At 38.4% G+C, this 15,779-nt stretch overlaps 1 protein-coding gene across 20 annotated transcripts in view; it reads left to right on the top strand.

Moving 5' to 3' along the window:
• The window catches only part of ABCC5 (ATP binding cassette subfamily C member 5), a 47,671-nt gene that overhangs the window by 17,204 nt on the left and 14,688 nt on the right, over positions 1–15,779 (top strand). For 7 of the 20 annotated variants that reach the window (XR_004778302.1, XR_004778301.2, XR_004778300.2 and 4 more), the window contains exons 6-17: positions 4,566–4,799; positions 4,910–5,083; positions 6,241–6,388; positions 6,880–7,028; positions 7,687–7,794; positions 9,558–9,908; positions 11,487–11,558; positions 11,656–11,780; positions 12,198–12,270; positions 12,809–13,012; positions 13,690–13,833; positions 15,514–15,616. Coding sequence is in view for 14 of the 20 variants with exons in the window: in XM_035544878.2 (XP_035400771.1) it covers positions 4,566–4,799; positions 4,910–5,083; positions 6,241–6,388; positions 6,880–7,028; positions 7,687–7,794; positions 9,558–9,908; positions 11,487–11,558; positions 11,656–11,780; positions 12,198–12,270; positions 12,809–13,012; positions 13,690–13,833; positions 15,514–15,616 (1,885 nt within the window). In the remaining 6 variants the exon portion in view is untranslated. Of the gene's footprint in view, positions 1–19; positions 3,758–4,056; positions 4,104–4,565; positions 4,800–4,909; positions 5,084–6,240; positions 6,389–6,879; positions 7,029–7,686; positions 7,795–9,557; positions 9,909–11,486; positions 11,559–11,655; positions 11,781–12,197; positions 12,271–12,808; positions 13,013–13,689; positions 13,834–15,513; positions 15,617–15,779 lie in introns of those variants that run through there. The other 13 variants (XM_035544884.2, XM_035544882.2, XR_007708631.1 and 10 more) reach the window with 12 other exon arrangements.

Below are 15,779 nucleotides of genomic sequence, written 5' to 3'. Positions count from 1 at the left end.
TTTTGACTAGCTAGAAATTTTGGGGCAAAATTCCAGAGTGATATGATATTCCAAGATAGGTTTCCTACAGCTGGAGGATCAGTTGCTGAATACCAAGGCCAAGTTCTTGGAGAAGGGAGGGGGACTTTAGATATCTTGGAGGAAATGCACACCTGTTTTTTCTCTTTGCTTTTGAGTATAGTTTAAAGTTCTTCCTTAACTGGTATGTGGTCTTTTTTGCATAAAATTCTTATGTGCAGGTATTTTATTTCTGTTTTGAAATTCTGTAAGTTTATCTTGTAATAAAAATCAGTCTGATAAAACACTAATCTTAGACTATTGGCATTGATAGCGCAGTCTTCAAGAGATGGAACCAAACAATCTTATTAGAGCGCTACTTTTTTAAGTAGCGAGTTTCCAGAAATTTGTGAGTATAGTCTTTCCTGATGCTACAGAGGACGGTCAGACAGGTTTTATGTAGAGTTTGTTAGAGTATGTTATTGCCTTTAGGAACTGCTGCAGTTTGTTGCTATGGGTCGTAATGAAGATAACAACATATGGGACTTGACATTCACACCATTTTTTTGTCACCTGTTTGTTGCACGTGCTGTGCAGATTTACAGTTGAAATTTTGACTAAATTTATTCTCTACACATTTCCCTTGAGGAGTAGGAGCAGTATTACTGCTAGTAGTACACGTTTCAGTGTGCTGGTAAGCTGAAGGTTCATTTCTTGGGTAAGTACACTTGGGTGCACTGTTAGGTGAAATGTCTTTTTAAAATGTTTTCCAGTTTTTAAATGTCTTATCAAAATGTTCTTCTGCTTTTTATACGTCTTTAAAGTTTGCCTTGTTTTATGTAATATGAATAACAAATGTTTCTGTGGTATTGTTTTCATGGTAATAATTTGGCTTGTATTAATTATAAAATGTCTGAACATACTTTGGTAATAATATATCATGTTTAAGGTTTTAACAGCACTAGCTTTCCCCAAGAAGAGCTTCTGTCATTGTTTCACTACAGGGCTTTAGTAGCTGCTTTTATCTTTAGCAAAGAACTTGCAGCAGGGTATCCCTAATTTCTGTAGTGTAATCTCCTTGATGTGTCTCAGCCGAGCTGCTGGATGAGAGTGGGAAGGGAAGGAAAAAAACAACAAACCAACTTGATTAGGTTGGGAACTATGGTTGCAATTGATGCTCAATTTGGATAATTTACAATTATCTATAGACTTTGCCTGTTTACAGGCAACCTTATTCTTTTCTCCGAATAAGGAACAATTCCCTCATGGTTTTAACATTTGGCATGAAAAAATGAGTCTTTACCATTCCTCCTCCCTGTTTTTTAAAATGGCATGCCTCATGTATATGCCTATGCTGTCTCCTCTGAAGTGTTAGTGCTTTCTTGTATTGTTACACCCTTTCAGTCACCTGAAGGTGAAAAGGGAGATCAGGAAAAGTGCTTGACTTGACCTCTTGTGTTGGTGAAAACTATCAAAATGGAGTTAAACATTAATTAAAATTAAAATTTTTGAAGTTTAATATGAGTGTCCACGACCTTGAAATGCCAGCCAAGAGCTGTGGCTTTGCTAATGAGCATTGTGATGGTTATAACTGGATGGGAGTTGTTGCAGACTTCCTTTTTTTTTTTTTTATCTGTGGTGTCAGATCCTTCAAGGGTCTTCCTTTTGTCATGTTTATTTTGATAAATACTGCATCTGGCACAGTATCCAAACCCATAACCTGGTGAGACAGCTGCGTGTGTCAGACTGCCTTGTAATAACCATCAGAATGTACTAGTAGAGGTGAGATACCATTTATCTCCAGTGAATATATGCTGCTGTTTAATCAGCTACCAAAACTTTCACGTTCATTTTGAGGAACAAATGAGTTTTTTAATTACTGAACATACTCAGTTTAACTCCAGGTCTGAACAATGTACCTGTTTGCAACTGTTCAGAGCTATTATTCTTCCTGTTTGGGAGATGGGGAAACTTGCTATCTTAGTGGAGTACAGCTTGACAGTTTGGTCAGTTATTGGAGGGGGGAGTGGTAAGCTGTTGGAGGTAAGTTTCCCAATTTCCCAGTTGGCTCCAGTTGCAGCCTGCCCCGTGTTTTTGCACGCTGGCTGCAATGGGGATGCCCGCGCTGCAGTGGGACCAGTGACAGAAGCTGTTCTTTAGAATTTTCAGGATGGCTGTTTTCTGCGTCAGAATGAGACAGTCCTGCTGGGCAGAGCCAACGCCAAGAGCAAAGGTAAGGTAAAGTTTATTCAATGAGAATGCTTAAGACAGCCAAGCAGCTAGTACCATCTACTACGGTAATAGTCACAGGAATTCCTTTTTACCATTAGATTCAGTTTTAGTTTTTGTACTACAACTTTTCCTGTTCTGTAAATAACTTTATGCTGGATTCTTTTCATTAAACTAGTTTGAATTGAAGTAGTATGTGCTTAGATGTAAATGTTAATTGTGTGACTTTTTTCCGTTCCCTTTTCAAAATTCTTTAATCTGCTGTTTCCTCTTTCTTTCATCTGGAAAAAAAAAAAAAAAAGGGGGTATAATGTAAGCTGGTCTCTATTTCATCACGGGAGATGCTGATTCTATAAAATAGTGCTGAAAAAATGCACTAAAAAGTTTTGGGAGGAATGAGACCCCAGGAAACATCTGCTTTCTTTATACATCCTCTCTTGGAGACTTTCAGCAATGCGCTGTGGTGTGCGAGAAAATGCTTGCTGTCTGCGACCATGCTGAGTTACAGCTCGTGAGGAAAAAGGGGGCATTTTCACCCCGATGCTCAGTGACTCGGTTGCATATGTGGGATTGAATACTGGAAAAAGAAGTCAGTAATCTTCTTAGTAACTGCAAACCAACTGTATGCAGTTGTGGTCCAAACAGTGGATGTAAAACTAAATCCAAGTAAGGAGAAAGTTGGAATGCAATAGATCTGTGAATGTGAGCTCCTCACATTTGTTCAGGGATCGATATGTAAATTTTCTCAGTGGCCATTCTAGAACCTGATGGACATCTGGCTTTAATTCACACCTGTGAAAATGAAAGAGCAAAATTATTTACAGCATGTTTCCTTGGTTCTGACACGCAGAATTATTTTCCTCAGAACAGATGAGTTTGATCTCCATTTTTTTTCCTGTTACTTGGTGCTGGGCTATAGCTTTCAATACCTTTGCTGAAATAGTGGGGTTTTGTTTTTTCCCTCTCTCTTCAAACTATACAGAACTCTTATTTGCAAAACCTGGTTTAGCCAAGAGGACTTCAACGAACTGTGATGTGAAAGGCTTCTCAAATATTTTCTTTGGTTTCAAAAATTTTTTTGGTTGCTTTTTGTTGTGGGCAAAGGTAATTCTCTGCTCTGTATTAGTGTATCAAAAGCACCAGTATCTTAAAGCATCATTTGCTGAGAAGCTGTCTAGGAAATCTGCTTTTGCTATCTGTGAAGCCTTACTATAGCATACTTTTAAAACCAGTTTTCAGAATTTGTGCAGCCTCAGAAGCCTCCCATGTTGGCACCTGCAAGTTTGACTTCTTTTGGACTTCATGAAAAATACTGTTGTGTTTTTGTATTTTTATAATTTTGTGTGTAGTTTCAGTTATAGTTTGTTAGAGGCTAAGACTGTTAGATATTAACCCATTATAATTATTATAATTATAATTACTGTATGTGCAGATTGTATATTTACACAATGCTTTACCTGTTGTACCGTGTTTGTGAGATGTTACCATTTAAGATGGCGCTTTATTTCAAATAAAAGCCTGTTGTTTCTCAGTCGATAGTATTTAATATTGATGGCGATTGTGAGTTGTATGATGTTGTAATGTGCCGTTGGACCACAAAGAGCTGGAGGTGGGAATCAGTGGTTCTGGGGGCTGCATTCTTTCTGCAGGTGATATTTGAAAAGTGATTCCTGAGGTAAAGTGTTATGTTTCTGGGGGGAGAGGGCATGGGGAGGGATTGTATGGTTAATTTTTTTTCTTTTTCATTTCCCCTGTCCCCAATGATTTGCGTACCTTGTGCTTTCTGCTTGTTTTTTTCTTTACTATTAAACTGCTGATGTTTATTTCCAGGAATGTTTTGCAAATGTCCTTCTCACTCTTCCCCTCTACAACTGTAGGTACATTGTTCCTTTTTATCAAATAAGCACGTTTGAAGCAAACCAAAGATAAAATAAAAAGGTCTTAATGTCACGTAAAGGAATGTTTCTTAATGTGCTCAGATGTATAAGTAGTGACTATATTTTAAAACTCTTCTATATGACAATGCATTGCTTTCAGCTAACTGACAGATTTATGTTAAGTTAGAAGACACAGAGGATTATAAGTATGCTGCGAGGAATATGGTTCCAAATTAAACTTCCTTTACTTACTAAATTTGGCTCAGTGCTTGGCTCTCAGCAGGGCTTTGTTTTACAGTATTCCTTGTATTGACATCTTTTACTTCTAGAAGGAAGACGCTTTCTATTTCAAATGGCTCTCTTAAAAGCAAAGTAGCCTACTTGTTTCTAACTTAACATAAAGTTGTTGCATGGTCCTCTGGGATGATGGGTGTTCATGCAAGTTTGCATTTCTTCCTGTAGGCGTTCGTTGTGAAACATCTTTTGGAGTATACCCAACAGAGTGAGTCCAACCTGCAGTACAGCTTGTTTTTAGTTTTTGGCATCTTTATGACGGAAATAGTGCGATCTTGGTCCCTTGCGCTAACCTGGGCCTTGAATTACCGCACGGGGGTTAGACTGCGTGGAGCTATCTTGACAATGGCATTTAAGAAAATTCTCAAGCTGAAGAATATCAAGGAGAAGTCTCTTGGCGAGGTAAGCTGAGTATCATTTTGGAAATTGCTGGCTGAGAAAAGATATGTGAATATATTCCTTTGAGAATTAACTGTGCCTTAAGTCTAAATAATCTGCTGTGTGTTTTTCAGCTCATAAATGTATGTTCCAATGATGGTCAAAGGATGTTTGAAGCTGCAGCAGTTGGCAGTTTGTTGGCTGGGGGCCCTATTGTGGCCATCTTAGGAATGGTTTATAATGTAATTATTCTGGGCCCAACAGGCTTCTTGGGCTCTGCTGTCTTCATCCTTTTCTACCCAGCAATGGTAAGTTATAAAGAATTAAGACTTACTTCATTTTTCTTGGGCTAGATACATGCATAGTTCTGAATAAAGGTGTTGAAAAGTGCTAGGTTAAGCCTGTTTATGGTACTGCATATTATTGAAATTGTTCCTAAAGATGATGTGAGGAGCAGAAACTTGGAAACGGGGAACTCAAAATGGTACAAAAAAAAAAAAAAAAGAAAATGGAAATAGGAAAGCTAGTAGATCTGACTTTTGAGATAAATATTTATAGCTAAATTAAACTGCAGAGTGTTCAGATGCTTGTGGTTTAGGATGGAAAGACAAAAGGCCTCCATCTTGTCTACAGGGGCTGAGTGTTGCATGTTTCAGTCAAGATTCATTCCTGAATTCAATAATAGGTGTTGAAAAGTGCTACATCTGGGAGGGAGGGTGCTCTTGTCTAGATATTCCTGCATCTACTTCTGCCCAGCAGTGAAATAGGCTAGTCCAAGCCAAAAATCTTTTTATCTCTATATTCATAATAAACATTTTAAAAAGCATGGATGCAGAATACCATTAGGTCCACTTTGATGTAATTTGTGTGCAATAGGAAGGACTAAAATAATAGGAATTATATTTTTAAAAAGGGGAATGAAGAGTGGAATTTGATTGTCTTCACCAGTTCTCTAAAACTTTACATTGGTTTAGTAAAAATGTTAATAATGTTTCATTTTCCTAGCACAGGCATATAGTAGAAATTGATCTAGCTGTACAAAGTCCAGCTTTTTCTTTCGCCTTATGGGACCAGGTTAAAAGACTGGCTAGAATGCGTTCTAGTGCTCATTTGCTGTCAGAGTAAATTTAGTTTACCTTAAAGTTACTGTAGTCTTTGTGCTTCAGAAACTGTAGTGAATCTAGTGCTATTCAATACTGGTAGAAGTCTACAGCTTTATTCTCACAAATTTTGTTTTTGTTTAGACTTGCTGTCCTCAGTCTAGTGCTCAGTGCAGATGGGGTGGGAGGATGTGAATAATGTTTCTAGCTTTCCTTTTATGTCAGAATGAAAGCATTCTTGCCCTGTCTCTGAAACTCTTTTTTTTTTTCAGATTCAAAATTTGCTTTCTATGGTAATTAGGAGGGGTTGAATGTACTTGCTCTGAGTTTTCACTAATGTTGCATGGTGTTACTTTTTGTTTCAGATGTTTGTATCGCGCCTCACTGCTTATTTCAGAAGAAAATGTGTATCAACAACAGATGAACGTGTGCAAAAGATGAATGAAGTTCTTAATTACATTAAGTTCATTAAAATGTATGCCTGGGTCAAACCATTTTCTCAGAATGTTCAAAGTGAGTTCACAAAATTTGTAGATGTTTGCTTTTGTGCTGATGCCTCATTGCTTAGTGCTCTGGTGCATGCTTCTAGGTTAGAAACATAGATGTTGATTTACATGTGGTGTAGCAACTCCTTTCATCCATCACGCTCTTTGTCATGCATGATGGGTTAGACAAACAGTCTTGCTGCTTTCTAAAGTTTTGCTTTCTAGCATAATGTTTGATCGTGCTCTAATCCTAATTTTTTAAATTTTGTTCCAATTTTTGATAATAATATGATGGCTGCTCCATTTTTAAAATACGGTGACTTCTGTCTTACAAAGATTTATAGACCATTATAGTTTACTGCTCTCTGCTCTTTTTATAAGGACACGTATGTGATAACTGCTAACATGTAAAATGTTAGGTCTCTCTTACTCAGTGTTTATAGTGCTGTGGTAGTGTCTGTTGTATATGTATTCCTCTGAATCATACTTCATATCTGGTGCCCCTATTCATATTTCTAGAGATCCGTGAGGAAGAACGTAAAATCTTAGAGCGTGCTGGCTATTTCCAGAGCATCACTGTGGGTGTGGCTCCCATAGTTGTAGTCATTGCCAGTGTGGTGACTTTTTCTGTCCATATGATCCTTGGCTACGATCTTACAGCAGCTCAGGTAAGTGGGTAACTTATTGCAGTGGTGAAAATATTCTTTACTGTATTGCTACAGTAGCTTTTCTGTTAAGTCATTTCTCTCCAGCTCATTCTTTTTTGCCTGTGTGGCCAGGCCAGGTTAAGGCTCACAGAAATGGTGATCTGGTGGGTGTGACAGCAGCTTATGTAGTCATGTATTTTGCACAAAAAACTCTCTGTGCTGTTCCAGCCCTGACCTTCCTCAGAACAGGCTTTGAGGTGAATGTGAACCAGCACTCCTCTTTGCTATTCAGTTAGGACATTGGGATTACTGGATGTTTTTTTTTTTTTTTCAGTGTGCTTGGATGCAAACAGTACAGATTTGTTTTCCCTTGTGACTTAAAATAGGATATGAACATGGATCTTCACAAGTAATAGGCTAGTGCAGGATTTGCTGTCTGATATTTTCATTGGACATACGAACGCTGAAGATTTGGTCTGTTACAAAGTGCTGGGTAGATGCACTGTTATTCTGCTATTCCAGAGTATTTTGAATCTTTAAATAGTGATTCTTTGACTGTGGGCCTTTTCTATATCTTTGACTTGCTGCTATGGCAATCCAAGCTCTAGAAGGTTGGAATTGTTAGTTAAGTATATTGCATCCAAAAATCCAAACGTGATTCTTTCTTTTTTTTTTTTAGGCATTCACAGTGGTCACTGTCTTCAATTCAATGACTTTTGCTCTAAAAGTAACACCTTTCTCAGTGAAGTCTCTATCCGAGGCATCTGTTTCCGTTGACAGATTTAAGGTAAGAAGTCCTTTAGTTTTGCAGTTTTAGCTGTTAGTGTGGAGTGTTGTATGTGTATAACAGATGCTAATGGAACAACTTGAAGATGATGCTGTTTTATTGTATGAGGAGTTTTTTCTGTACACTTAGCACTCTGTATTATTGTATTCTGGAGAATGGATAAAAACACAGTCAAGGAATATTAGAGCTTTACGTTAGTACTGGTGTGCAAAGCAAAATATTCAGTATTTCAGGATTTTGGTGTTGGACACTATCAGAGATGGGATTCAGGACTAGACGGTTTGCAGTATAGTAATTCTTGCACTCTCTTAAGACCATCTGCATGAAAAGGCAGTGCAACTTGTCTACAGTGAAATTTCACATTTTGCCAGTGAAATTATTTTTGAAGATGTCATGTTCTGTGTGAGCAGACTTTGCACAAACTAGTAGATTTTTATTTGTAGTCATGAAAAATTGAGGTTTAGTATTTCCAGGGCAGATTGTGACTGAAATACTGGTTCCATTGTACGAATAAAATACAGTTGTGACCTGACTAAACAAAATCTATGGTAGAAAATTAAAACCCAGATAACAGAAACAATCTTATTTCATCCTTCAATCCCTGTGAATATGGTGTGTACTTTAGTACGAACTCAGAGGACAGGCCTTTATTTTGCCTTCTCTCTTGCAGACAATAGCACATACCACTATTGCACATGGCAGAAATTTTCAAATAGGATTCCATAATGTTAAGTTATATAGATTCTGTATAATGCATACATGAAACAAATTTGGATATGAGAAGAATGGAATCTACAGAATGGTTGAGAGATCCCATTAATTATTAAGCGTTTTTGTTTAATCTTCTGCCTGGCTCAACCTCAAGCAAGCTTTCCTAAATCCAGTCGTACTAGAGGGAATTTTTAGGGGAAGAGAAGAGTGGGAATTGTAGTACTTCCCAGTTCAAGTCTGCAAACAGTGTAACTTGTGTCAGGTGTGTAACACAGGGTGGGGTTACTCTAATATCACAATAAAAATGTAACTTATGTTTTGAGTCTGCAAATAAGTGTGAGCTTTCCTACGAATGTATGATATGGGCATAGCAATCTCAGGAGTAAATAAGGCTGACAGTTGAGAAGTCTGTAATCACAGGCTGCTTAGTTCAACACATAATTTATATAAGTGGAAACCATTTTATCTTGTAACTGAATTATGTGAAAAATCTCTTCTTAATCTGTGTTGATTGTAAGTACTGATGGATGTGGTGGAAAACATGATACAATGGACTTAGTGGCTTACTTATTCTCAAGCAGCCCTACATGGCTAAATTTGTGTGAGATGGCATTTTCCCAACCAAAGGGGTGAAGGGTAAAGGCTGAAGTCATTCCATCTTCTGTAATGAGCTGGCGCTCAGGACAAGTCGGTCACTTTTGCTCATGGTGACATCTCTGCTCCAACCCATGTATTCTACTCCCGTGTTTTGTATCTGGAGATTGCAGAGTGGTAGTTGCAAACAGTGTTAACAGAATGAGCTCCTCTCATAGCACCCAGAGCATTGCAGCTCTTAAAAAGTCTTAGTGTATCTAAGTGTTTCCACCACATCCAGGAATGCCCTGGCCACTCAGCAGGCCCGGAGTTAGTTTACACTAATGAGCTACCTTTTGCTCTTCAGCTTTCTCCCACTATATAGCCTGATGTGTTTTGCTGCGTGAGTGTGCCATAGGCTTGTCTCCCAGTCTTGATCAGGTGTCTCATCTTTACACCTCTCTCACAACTCCTATCAGAGTTTATTTCTAATGGAAGAGGTTCATATGATAAAGAAAAAACCAGCCAATCCTCACACCGCGATAGAGGTGAAAAATGCTACCTTGGCTTGGGACTTCTCCCACGCCAGCGTCCAGAGCTCACCAAAGTTGACCCCCAAAGTGAAAAAAGACAAGAAAGTAACCAAGGGCAAGAAAGAGAAAATGAAGCTGCAGAATGAGGGACAGCAAGCTGTGCTGGCAGAGCAGAAGGGCCATCTTCTAGTGGACAATGATGACCATCCTAGCCCCGAAGAGGAGAACAGAATCATCCACCTGGTTAACCTTCGGCTTCAGAGGACTCTGTACAACATTGACTTGGAGATAGAAAAGGTAAGAGAAGAAAGGAGTAAATATGAGCTCTTGAAAGACCTCATTTTTAGCTGTCCCTTGGAATAGAGAGCTGTTTGTTTCTGCATGAAATGGAGCATATTGCTTTTGTGTACTCCTGTAACATCCATGGCAACTGCAGTATCCAGGATGCAGTGTCTGATCTTGATGTAAACAGCTGTGCCATTCTAGCAAACGGGATCTTTGCACACAGCCTATAAATCACTGCAGGATATTTAGTCTTCACATCTAATGTGTTTTTTCTGTTTGTAGCTCTCAGAACAGTCTGAGGCAACAGAGGTGTCGGTGAGATATTGGTGGATGGTTTATTCCTGCGGCAGTTTGACAATTCTGTAGGGTTTCAGCTACATTCTCAGTGAACATTTTATGTGATCAGGTGTTATAATGGAGCATAGCAGTGGATTTTCATTGAAGAATATGCAACTAATTCTTCCCTGAGAATTTTTGTACTATAGAAAAACAAAGATTTTCAGGAAGTTAGAAGCAGTTGAAGTCCTCACTGCAAGTAAGGTAAAAGCATGTAACATGTTAAAGAAAATGAACTTAATACGTGGTATATTTTACAAATAAAAAAAAAAAAATGCCATCTGGTACTTGGATGCTGTAGTAATGAGATCCATGCATTTATCAGGATATTTGTGGTTAAACTGGCTTGTAGTATGAGTAGAGGGGTAGTTTTAACTCAAGAGAGTTGCTTTTATCTAAAAATAATAAATAGACTTGGAAAAGGGTTATAGACTTACTTGAAAACGTACAGGTTACTGTCAGAAAAGAAAACTTGTGAATGAGAGTGTAACAACTTGTTCCCCAAATGCCTATATACCCTTGTTGCCCACTTTAACCGTTTTTTTTACAGAAGGAAGAAAAACAGTTTTGCTGAATTCATTATTTGTTTAATGTAGGTATCAGCCCATCCATTTTATTGCAGATAAGTGATTGGATTCCAGCTTTTTCTTGGTAGGTGGTCCTTAGCAAATTGCATCTCATAGGCAGGGAGTTCTAATGGACACGTATCCTTTATTCTGGTTTTCGTTTAGTCCTTCCCTCTTTTTTTTTTTTTGTTATCACACCGACCAATTATTGTCAATTTGATTGTATGAAACTTTTCATTTATCTGTGAATTTGTTCTTTTTGTTTGCTGCAGTCATTTCCCTATCTTCTGGTCCAGTTACAAAGATTTTTTTTTCTTAGTCTGAGCTGTCAGCCACTGAAGGCAGTAGAAGGCCGTTGGAAACCATCACCTTGATGTATTCTGTTTGGGCAGGCGTTGGTGCTTTTGGCTGAGTGCAGCATTCTCTGGGCTTGTATCAGGCCCAGTCAGAGGGAAACTGATCTTAAAATATGTTCATTTTCACCTGTGAAATTAATTCAGTTTTAGTCCACAGTAGGATAGTATTCACTGTTTGTTTTTTGAGAGTTAAAATATAGACTGACTTGCATTTGTTTGTCCTTTTTCAGCTGTCATTAATGTCTGACTGTAAACTCTGAGATACTACAGGTAGTCCAAATTCTGAGAATGTTAGAGAAGTAATGAGTACCATATATTTTTCTTCTGTCTAGGGAAAACTTGTTGGAATTTGTGGCAGTGTGGGGAGTGGAAAAACTTCTCTCATTTCGGCAATTTTAGGACAGGTGAGAAATTCTGTTTTGACTTCTGCTTTTCTCTTCTTGATTTCCAATTATTTTTGTTAGACATGACCTGGCATAATTGCATGATTTTGAATTCCAGATGACCTTGTTGGAGGGTAGCATTGCTGTAAGTGGAACATTTGCATATGTGGCCCAGCAGGCCTGGATTCTCAATGCTACGCTTCGGGACAATATTCTTTTCGGCAAGGAATACGATGAAGAAAGGTTTGTCAGAAATGTTTGCTGATTTTCATGAAAGCTTAGTAATTCTTGGCCCAAGTGAGGGATGCAGAGTACGTTGCAGTCAAAGCCTACCTCTTCTTTTGGAGTCTGTCTCTAAGACCTCTATAAGGCTCATTTAAAAGCCTGCCTCTCTTGTGTGTGGTCACTGTGGCTGATGGCTGTCGGTGCTACTGTTACTGCTCATTTGCAGTGAGGGCTGTCTGACCTCTGTTTGCAGCACTGAAGTTACATTTGTACTTGCTGTCCTGGCCTTGCCCTGTGTAAGTGCAACAACTCCTGTTTTCAGTGAGCTGATAGCTCGTGTGTCCCTTTCCTAGTGGGGGGCATCCCTAGGGCCTATGCTAGCAATCATTGAAAAGAAAATGTGTTCTTACTACTTATTTAATCCATCTTCTTTAGATACAACACTGTGTTGAATGGTTGCTGTCTAAGGCCTGACCTAGCCATCCTTCCAAATGGGGACCTGACAGAGGTATAAATTTTGCTTATAGTAAACTGTTTAGTAGATGGAGAAAAGTAAAGTTTTAGTTTGCCAGACTAGACTGGAGTAAGGAGAAACACCAAACTGGTATGCATATAAGTCAAGCTGCTGAATACACCTCGAGCTTATCAGTGCCCTACGCTATTGGGAGTAGTGCCATGTTTTTGGTACCAATGTTGCCAGTTTCTGAGTTTTCCGTTGTGCTGTAAATTTAGCTGCCTTAACAGGACCTATATGAACTTAATTTGAATTAGGTAGGCAAAAAGTACTGTAACACTTCAAGCATGTTAATCTTGAGTTTGACTGTGTAACATGCTTCACAAAGAAGTGGACACCTAAACTATAGAATTATATGTATAATTCTATATTATACATATATACATATAATACATATAATATGGTGTGCGTGCATCTATATGTATATACACAGAGGCATATGAAATATTATGATCTATTTAATTCCAGTCATCTCTTGTTCACGTATTGCACGGTGCTGTAGAAATAAAATAACCTGTTTGTGTCTGTATAGATTGGTGAACGAGGGGCTAACCTGAGTGGAGGACAGCGTCAAAGAATCAGTCTGGCTCGAGCCCTGTACAGTGACAGGAGCATTTACATCCTCGATGATCCCCTTAGTGCCTTAGATGCTCATGTTGGAAATCACATTTTTAACAGTGCAATAAGGAAGCACCTGAAGTCAAAGACCGTCCTTTTCATCACTCATCAGCTTCAGGTACTACACCTCTTGTGTTTGCTTTCTTGGACTTTCTAGAAATGTTGTTTAGTCACTTGCCTTCATACTGGAGATTCCTGTGTCCTGGCTTGTTAGAACACAACCTTGTCCCTCTATAGGATGTGTGGTTTAGATTTACAAACTTGCTGCAAGCGTGCACAGAGCTAAGTCTAATTCTTTACGTGATACTAGTACTGCTTGGTGTATGGTAGGGACTGGTAATGCCTGGCTAAAGAAAATTTGCTAGAGAAATGAGTATCATGTTCAAAAACGCTTCTGCTAATTTGCCTTAAAGCTAGTTTATCACATCAGAAAACATTTAGTTTTGCTATCAGTAAATCAGAATCGATATATTCTGAGATTTTTTGCCATGCTCTGTGTATAGAAATATTAATGAGTGTATTAGTATCTGCACAGTTTAAGTATCCTGGATTGCATATTCTGTAATGGCTTGGTTTTGATAGAACATGAGAACTTTATATGTAGAGTGAGAATAATCATGGTGATCTGGTACATACAGGACCTTTAAAAGTCAGAGTTCTATTAGCTGGGAATCAATGTGTTTTGTTTCCCTCCTGCTGTGCGCAAATGTTTATAAAATAGTGAAAAGGATCATATGGGCATGTGGTGGATCAGACATAATGATGAAGGTTTGTTCTTTGTGCTGTCCTTCCCAGTATCTTGTTGACTGTGATGAAGTGGTCTTCATGAAAGAAGGCTGCATTACTGAGCGAGGAAGTCATGAGGAATTAATGAATTTAAATGGGGACTATGCAACCATTTTTAATAACCTACAGCTGGGAGAGACACCACATATTGAGGTACTCGTTTTTCCATTTTAAAGCACTCTGACTTTTCTAATGAGATAAACCAAATGGCATAATTGGAAGACCGGAAAATGGCTTCACATGTTGATCTGACCAGTGTGCTTCCGGTAAAATAATCTGTGCTTCATTAGCGCTTTGTATTTGCAGTCACAGTTCTTACTTGGGGAATGCGTAGTAGAGGTGACTCTGCCAGTGATCTCATGAGTTGAACATGTAAGAAATGTATTGTTTACTTTGGTGCTGCTCAGAGCAGGAAGCTTCTTGTCTCTTTTGTTGTACACCTCACTTCTTAATTTACTTCCAAATTAGCACAGACCTGGAGCAACCTTTGAAAAAACTATTACTGGTTTGATGCTTTTTCACCTAAGGTGTAACTGAGGCGCAATAACAGTGGTGCAACTTGTCAAAAGTTAAATGCAACAGTATATTGGAAATGTAACTGAAAATACTTCGGGGGGGGGGGGGTTAGGAGAAAAAAAATGTTATTGATTGATACTGTTTCTGTTGTGAAACAATGGCTGTGCATGCAAACTTGGGTTTGTCTGCTAGTACAGCAGTTGGTGAAGAATGTAAACCTAGAAAATAGCGAGAACCATTTAGTAGGACAATGCCTTTAAGTTTTCAGTTATTTAATTTTTCCCAGCTTTGTCCTGTTTGTTTCATGAAGTTATTCTGTGGAGTAAGAAACAAAAATATATCAGTGGTCTATTTTTAAGTGGTGAAAGGCTCCTTACTCATAAGTTGAAAGCATTAAAAAAAAAATCTGAAAAGGTAGCATTATGATAAATACGCAGATAGAAGGTGCTTGGTGGAATTTTCTCCTGGGAGATGTTAGTGAAAGAAGCAAAGGAATGTCATACGTTACTCTGCATATCCTTTCTGAGACATGAAGATTATAGTTCTGCCACGTTAAGGTTAATGTGATGACAGTTAGCATGAGATTCTCCAGCCTGCATACTTGGCTGACCTTCACTCTATAAACACTAGCTCATGGAAGGAGTGTTGATTTGCATTCTCTATAGGATAAGAAGAAAGGGATAGTAAAGTTGCATGTGAGATGTGTCATTTTGTGTAAGGTGTCCATGAAGTTATGTAGAGGGTTTCAGTTAATCTGGGCTCTCTGAACAGTCATTTCCATTTTGTGAAAAGAGAGACAAGTTTAGAATAGTAATTGTGTGTGCAGTTTAGTGTTTGGCCGTCTGATTTCTGAAAGTCTGAGTTACCTTCGTCCGTAGAGACATTTCTTGAGAGCTTTCTTGAGAGAGAGATTAGGGTGTTTGAGGGGGAAAAAAAAAGCCTCTTAATAAAATAGTGAGTTATTTTTACAAGAGACCGTGGATTGTATTTCTCTCTCTCTCTCTCTCTCTGTGTCTCTGTCTCTGTAGTAGGGGTATAATTCTTTTACCATGTATGCACATAGTTTCAAATGATTCTGAAAATTAACCTTGCACACCACAAGTACAGATTTGTAGAGCTCAATAGAGCAGGAAAATGTAATCTCCCAGAGTTGGTACTCATCTGTAATAACAGCAAAATTAATATCTTCCGTGAAATCAATGCTAAGCTATTGAAAGCCTTTGTGCATAGGAGGCTTATGAAAAAACGTTTGGGTTCAGCTGTGAAAATGAAAAAGAAAATTACTCCAGTGTGTTTAGTGTCACCATTTTCTTACAGATTAATATAAAGAAGAACACAAACAGTTCACTGAAAAGACCCCAGGATAAAAGTACCAAAGCAGGGTCTGTGAAGAAGGAGAAAGTTGTGAAGAAGGAAGAGGGTAACTATGTAATCAGATTTCTGGCTGTAATTGTTTCATACATGGATAAGCTCAAAATATTTGCTTCCCAGCTGTAATGAATGTGCCTCTCAGGTTTTGAAACTTGTCTCAAGTCCTGGTCACTCTGTATGGTTGATAGGACATAGGCAGTAGGCAAAGAGCA

Source organism: Cygnus atratus, chromosome 9, assembly GCF_013377495.2.
Source record: "Cygnus atratus isolate AKBS03 ecotype Queensland, Australia chromosome 9, CAtr_DNAZoo_HiC_assembly, whole genome shotgun sequence".
In the NCBI taxonomy this organism is placed as follows: domain Eukaryota; kingdom Metazoa; phylum Chordata; class Aves; order Anseriformes; family Anatidae; genus Cygnus; species Cygnus atratus.
Note: the sequence above shows the minus strand (reverse complement) of the source record. Positions and strands in the feature narration are given on the sequence as shown.